General features: G+C 61.5%; 1 protein-coding gene across 2 annotated transcripts; it reads left to right on the top strand.

Annotated features, from left to right (window-relative positions):
- Positions 1 to 996: 996 nt before the first annotated feature.
- Positions 997 to 5,110, top strand: LOC140903617 (interleukin-1 family member 10-like). 2 transcript variants are annotated; one of them, XM_073325160.1, is made up of 5 exons: positions 997 to 1,065; positions 1,805 to 1,865; positions 2,876 to 2,964; positions 3,487 to 3,611; positions 3,910 to 5,110. In XM_073325160.1, exons 1-5 carry the CDS (start codon positions 1,035 to 1,037, stop codon positions 4,117 to 4,119), a joined length of 516 nt encoding a protein of 171 aa, XP_073181261.1. In that variant the 5' UTR covers positions 997 to 1,034; the 3' UTR covers positions 4,120 to 5,110. The 2 variants fall into 2 exon arrangements, with proteins under 2 accessions (XP_073181261.1, XP_073181260.1); XM_073325159.1 differs by lacking the exon at positions 997 to 1,065 and having other exon boundaries at positions 1,073 to 1,865.
- The last annotated feature ends 1,685 nt before the right edge of the window (positions 5,111 to 6,795 follow it).

The raw sequence follows: 6,795 nt of genomic DNA, 5'->3' as shown, positions 1-6,795 counted from the left end.
AGATGGATAAGGTCTATGCCCAATGGGCACACAAGTTTGGGTCTTCCTAGGCCTAGCTGGCTACTATGACCGATTCATACCACGTTCACCACTATAGCAGCCCCACTGACTGACCTAACCAAGGACACTGCCACCAGGGTTGGAGCAGTGCCCGGAGGTGCCGGGGACATGCTCCGAATGGGGGCGGGTACCCGAGAAGCAGTGGGCGGTCCCAGGCCTTCCAGCCATTGGGACGACTGTTGCTGGTGTGATGCCATCTCCGTGAGCAGTTGTGCTGGCGAGTCAGCCGGCCGGTGCAGGAGCCGGTTCACCTCCGTCGCTCTTTGCACTGCAGTGATGGTTACAGTCCTCCCCACTTCTGGGACTCCCTCGTCAGCTGCTCTCGGGCCGTCTCCTAACTGTCTCCCTCTGGCCACCTCCTGTTGGCCCAGCCGTAAAATGCATCAAGCAGCCCTTAAACTCCAGGGCGTTTGTTGTCTCCCTATCAGTTCCTTAGAGGCAGCCTGGCCCGGTTGTTGCCCCTCCACTATCCCAGGCCTTTCTGCCTCCCCATCTCGCTCTGTCCTCCCTCCTTTATAGCTGTGGCTGCCTGCGAGCCTCCGTGACTGTCAGCCTGGTGCCTCTCTGCCTGGGCTCCACCTGGTCACCCGTAATGGGGCTCACAAAGCCCAGGGCTGTGCTGCGTGGCGGGGGCTATGCCGGAGTGCTGAGTGTATTGTCTTGCGGCCCTAGTGCCTGGGGAGAGGAGCCTAACTGCCGGCCCCAGTTTGCCAGCCTGGGAGATTCTGGCAATGTCTTCTCCCCGAGTTGGCAGCTCTAGCTTCCTGCCCAGCATGGTTTGCATGTAAAGCTGAGTGTGCTCAAACACAGGCTGGTCACGCTCAAAGGCCTCCCTCCTGCCTGGAGCAGCATTGTGCAACAGCAGCTCCCAGCCGAGCCAGCCTTCCCAGGTGTGACCCCGCCTCCTCTCGCTCCAAGCAGCATAAATAGGCGGGCGAAGCTCAGCAAGAAATCAGACAAGAGGCAGGTGAAGAATGGGTGACTCGGAGCCACGGGCGGGCCTGGGTACTGTATTGCCATCAGCAAGCTACGGCTGCGAAGGGCTCTCTCTTCTGCTACTGCTCTGCTGGGCCTTGCGGCTCTCCGGGGCTTTTCTCCTTCCTCTTTTGCCGAGAGTGCATTTGATCTCCTTGTAGCTGGATCCCGGAGGCAGGCTGCCCCGCCCGCCCGAGACGCAGCGCCCAGGCAGGACAGGCGTTTGCAGCGCGATCACTGTGTTTTCAAGCCAGAGAATGGGCTGATATATTGAGACCTTGGTGGCGGGCAAGCGAGCGGCTCCACAGAGCCAGCCCGCGGCCAATCAGGGTCATTTGATTTTCTTTGAATAAGTGACCTTTTAGTTGTAAAAAGGTGAAACCCCAGCTCATTTCTAAACAAGTCCCCTCCAGCTTGAATTTGAGTTGGGTTTCTCTGACCATAGTTTTCATTCCCTCCAAGGCGACACACAGGAAACAAGGTCACCGCAGTACGGAAGTTGCAGCGCAGCTGGTTACGACACCGGCTGCAAGGCGTGCAGGTTGACAATTACGCTACTGGAAATTTTGATACCACAGAATGAGTTACGCTATAGAGCAATGATGTACATTGCGGGCATGCGGGAGCATGTGACGGCCTCTATAAAGAGACCCATACTGGTCCAATGGCAGAGTAGATCCACAGAGCAGGGGCAGCCGGTGCAGGATGGGTTGTCCGGTGTGTTGGCTCAGTTACCTGATAGTGCTTTTTCTCTGCGGTTTCTGTTCAGAGGCACATCCATCTGAGATTCATGAAAAGCCAGCCGCCCAGATGAAAGTCTTCAAGTACCGGTAAGTGATTTCTGCTTCCTGGCAGCACAGGGCTGCAGAGTTCAGATCCGTGGTCGAGCGTCAAATTGGCCGATTGCGAGGATTTTCACAAGGCGGACTGGTTCCCTGTGGTGGTTGCTCTCTGTATTGTGGTAGGGCCTTGGAGCCCCAGTCATGGAGCAGGGCCGCGTTGTGTGAAGTGCTGCACAGACACGGATCAAAAAGATGGTCCCTGTCTCAGGTGGTTCACAAGGGACTGGGCGGCTTGTGAAAGCGAGCGCAGATCCTAGAAGTGCAGGGAATTTTGGTCCCCACCGCCTCTGAAACTTTGTGCCATTTACTGTCCTGTGGTGTTCAAAACCAGTCTCAGCCTCCCAGGCAGGGTGGGCATGGCCCCACGCAGCATAGGCCGCCGAGCACACAGCTCAAAGAGCAGGTGAGGGGGGGAGGTAGGCGTGCGTTGGCGGTGACAGGCGGGACGGGTTGGGTGTGACAAGGGATGTTCAGTGGGACCAGGCACCCATCAGCTCCTCAGCAATCCAGGAGCAGGATCCCTGAGCTCACTGCCAGCAGAGTGGGGCCTATGGGAGGCCCGGGGCTGGCGGGTTTATGGGGCCATCGGCCCGTGTTGTCTTGTGGCACTGCTGGGTCCAGGGGCACTGAGGGCTGTGCAGAGAGAGGCTGGCACGGCCCTGCGTAGATGCTTTCATTTGGGCTTGGAGCAGGTTATATCTGTTTAGTTTAGATCAGTTGGGAACTGGTGCTGGGGCTGGGTATGGGGGGGGTAGGGGTTTGGAGGGGCAGCGCAGGGTGCTGGGCATTGGAGGGAATGGGCAGGGTGCTGGGGGGGTTCAGTGCTGGGGCGGGGTGTTGGGGGGCTCAGTGCTGGGGATGGAGTGCTGGGGTTTGGATGGTTGGGGCACTGGAGGGTTGGAGGGGCAGGGCAGGGTGCTTGGCGTTGGAGGGGAGGGGCGGAGTGCTGGGGCTGGATCTAGATTGCGGCTTGTTGGCTCACACTCGCTGCCTTTCAGCCTTTGGGATGTGGCCCAGAAGTCTCTCTACCTGCGGAACAATCAGCTGGTCGCTGGCTATTTGCAAGGGCCCAACTCTGCGCTGGAAGGTGGGTTGCACCCGTTGCCCCCTCCGCTTCCCCTGCCCTGGGCGGGCGAGGGGCTGGGATCCTCCCGGGCAGATCTTCTGCTGGGCACCGTGCCACCACCCTCGCCTGGCAGCCAGAGCCTCCAGCTGGGCCTGGCCAGGCCCGCCCTGCCCTGGGTGCCTCAGCCTGGCTCTATCTCCCCGAGCTCCGTGCAGTTTGCAGCCATTGAGCAATTACGCTACAGCTCTAGGCCTGTGGCCCCAGGGCTGGCAACGCAGACCCCCCTCTCCCACTTGCCATGCTAAGTGCTAACCAGGCCAGTCTGGTTTTATTCCCTGTGGGCCAAATCCGGCCCCTTTGGCATGCTGGGGGCTCTGGCAGTTAGGTCACCGGGGTGGTCTGAGAGCTAGTTGGGCTCTCCCACCCTGGGACTCGCCGGGGCGGTAATTTCATCTGATGGGCAAGGGGCCTGAGCCGAGTGGGGCCTTGTGAGGGGCAGGAGGATCTGTCCTAGGGCTCACCCTCCCTCCCTTCTCCCCACAGAGAAAATTTGCTGGGTCCCCAACCGCTCCTTCGAGCGGGAGAAGTTCCCCATCATCCTGGGCGTCCAGGACGGGCGCCGCAGCCTGGCATGTGGGACGGGCGCCCTGCCCGCGCTGCAGCTGGAGGTGAGTGGGGACCCCACCTCTGATCTCTGTGTCCTACACCCCCTTTCCCTTGCCACAGGACCTCTCCCTGCCAGGGCTCCATTCCCCCGGCCCAGGCCTGGCTGCAGCGCAGGCTGGTAGAGGGTGCTCCCATCCCGCCCTGCTCCACTGGAGTCCAGATCTCTGCCCACCCCATTGGTGACCTCCCTGCCCGGCACCAGTCCGAGCCCCTCCCCACTCAGTACAGACCAGCCCCAGGCCCTGGCTGGCCCCCGCGGGAGAGTCTCCGTCCCTCACCAGCCTCTCCCCTCCTGCGCAGGACGTGAACATCACGGAGCTGTCCCGGGGCGGTGAGGAAACCACCCGCTTCACCTTCTTCCGCTCCTACAAGGACGGCATGTGGCGCTTCGAGTCGGCTGCCAACCCAGGCTGGCTGCTCTGCACCTCCGCCCAGTCCAACGAGCCCCTGGGCCTCACCACCAGCCTGGACGCTGCCCATATCGTCGACTTCTACTTCCAGCTGTGCTGAGCCAGCCGCCCGGGATGTGTGCCCCGGCCCAGCCTCCCCCCGGCTGTGCAGGAGGAGACCAGCTGGGTCGGGAAGGGCTGCATGACCTCTCCCTGACCCAGCCGCAACCTGCTGGGGCGCAGGAGACAGAGCCATGTCCCTAGGACTCCTGAGTCCCAGCAGGAGGGCACCGGGGCCTGATCCTGCCAGGAACTGCGCCCCTCCCGGTGGGGGTGTTTCAGGGCACCCAGCCCCTTGTAGAGCCAGGCCGTGCGCTTCAGCCAACGTGCCCCAAAGGGGGCCGGTCCTGGGGGCCCCTCTCCAGAGCCGTGGAGCCTTTCCAAAGGGGTCTGCAGGCGTCCAGTGGCAAGATGGCCCAGCGGTTCGAGCACTAGCCGGGGACTTGGAAAACCCTGCTCTGCCAGACTCCCTTGGGCAGGTCCCGGAGCCACTCCGTGCCTTAATTTCCCCCCCTGTACAATGGGGACACCAGCCCTGCCCCCCGGGGTGTGTGAGGGTAACTCCATGGGGGGGGAGGGATTTCTCAGTGGTTTGAGCATTGGCCTGCTAAACCCAGGGTGGTGAGTTCAATCCTTGGGGGGGCCATTTAGGGATCTGGGGCAAAAAGTGGGGATTGGTCCTGCTTTGAGCAGGGGGTTGGACTAGATGACGTCCTGACGTCCCTTTCAACCCTGGTAGTCTATGATTCTGTGATTCATTAGCTGCAGGCTCTGGTGCTGGGGGCCAGACAGGGCTCCCAGAGCATGCGGGTGTCTGGCCGTGGGCCCGACAGAGCTGCAGCAGGATGTTGCCATGGCAGCACTGTTCCGGCTGGGCTCAGTGTCTCCCAGCGGTTCTGCTCTGCATGGCTGCGGAAGGGCCGGCTGCCCTGGAAGGGGATCTGGATGCGCGCCCTCGCTGTGTGACTAGCTCGTCCCACTGGAGAGCTCTGGCCCCATGGATCCCCCCAACCCCAGCCTGGCTTTGAATAAACGTGGAAAGTAGCTACCCATGCCTGAGTGACACTGTTGAGTTGAGATGCACCTGCCACCCTCTGGGCCCAACTCCCATCAAACGCCCCAGCTGGGCCATGCTGGAGCCCAGGGCTGGCCCCCCTCCCCCAGCCTGCTCCCCGCGACTTCCAGGCTGGATAAACACAGGGGCTGATTCCCTGCAGGGCTTTGCTGGAGTAAGGAATGAAAGAGGCAAAGACAAGCAGGACTCCTGGGTTCCATGCCCTACTCAGCCACCCACTTGCTTCCCCACTCAGTGCCTCAGTTTCCCCAGCGGTCACATGAGACTAGTGCTCCAGGTCTATAGCCAGGTCCTGAGCTGGTGTCCATGGTGCTGCTCCATCAGAGTCTAGGGAACTGCGCCAGTCACAACTCCCACACATACAGTGCTCACTCCATGTTACCATCCCCCCCCACCCCCCAGGGGGATCCCACGTGCAGAGGAGAGCTGGCATGTTCCAGCTCTCCTCGCTCCCTGGGCCCATGTGGGATATGTTCCCCCTGCAGGGAAAGCGCCCTGTGCACTCTACCATCCCAGCTTTACAGGCGGGCATGGGAGCACTGTGGAATACGCCTGTTGAACACGGGGGCTAGTGCATGGTGGGGGGCAGAGGAGCTGCCCCAGGGAATGGGACTGTTCAGGTACCGAAACCAGGGGAAGGGATTTTATACAATGCACCTTCAGCCTGGGGAACTCACTGCCACATGATGTCATAGAGGCCAAGAGCTTGGCGAGGTTCCACCAAGGATCCATTTATCCTGCGTGAGACTGTTCAGAGCTACAGAACTGAGCCACTTCAGGGGCTGGATTCATCCAGGAGAGGGGCTAACACAGTACCTGGGATCTGAGCCCCTTGCCCCTGGGTCTGGTAGCTGGGATCTGAGCCCCTTGCCCCTGGGTCTGACAGGGTCAGGGGGAAACGGCTCCCGTGGGCGGGTGGTCCGGAATGGCCCCTGGAGTGGCTGGGAGTGGCCCCATGGCAGACAGGCCCCGGGGTGGACTGGGCATGGGTGCGATGTCCACGCCCTTTGTGGATAGAGTTTGCAGGCAGGGGACTGGGGCAAGAGAGGAGAGCATGTGTGCCACACCCAGCCCCATAGCGTCAGTGGGAGCGCTGGGCACGTGAGGAGCATGGGGGGTAGCACTCCCAGTGAGCTGTGGGGAGTCCCTGGGACACTGGGCGCCCAGGTGCCTAAGGCTGCAGACTGACCTTGTTGCTGGGCAGAGGCTTCCCAGGCCTCCCTGGGACACACACGTCCTTCCTTGTGTGTTTATTCCCCTCATGGGCTGCTCCTCCAGCCCCCCATCCATGGGGAACCACTGAGCCTGCCCCAGGGTTTGGAACAAAAGTCCAATGGCTCAGGGAAACCAGGAGCCTTTCCCAGCCAGCTCTGCCCACAGCCCGGGCACCCATGACTCCTGGGAACCAGGGCGCGGCTGAAATCTATGAGGGCCTGGGGTCACTCCCCACCCTGGCAGGGACTCGATGCACCCGCCTGGGGTGGGAGCGCAGATTCATTTGGGGAGGGGCCTCTACTTGTGCTGTGCATGGAGGGCCAGCCCCATGGCAGCTGGGGCATTTCACCCATCATTGCACCCTGATCCCCCTGGGGCAATGCTACCCACGGCTCTGGCATCACACCAGGGCCAATCTGCATGCCCAGCCTGCTTGGCAGGTTCCAT

Source organism: Lepidochelys kempii, chromosome 26 (genome assembly GCF_965140265.1).
Source record: "Lepidochelys kempii isolate rLepKem1 chromosome 26, rLepKem1.hap2, whole genome shotgun sequence".
Classification (NCBI taxonomy): Eukaryota; Metazoa; Chordata; order Testudines; family Cheloniidae; genus Lepidochelys; species Lepidochelys kempii.
This window is presented reverse-complemented; position numbering and strand designations above follow the sequence as displayed.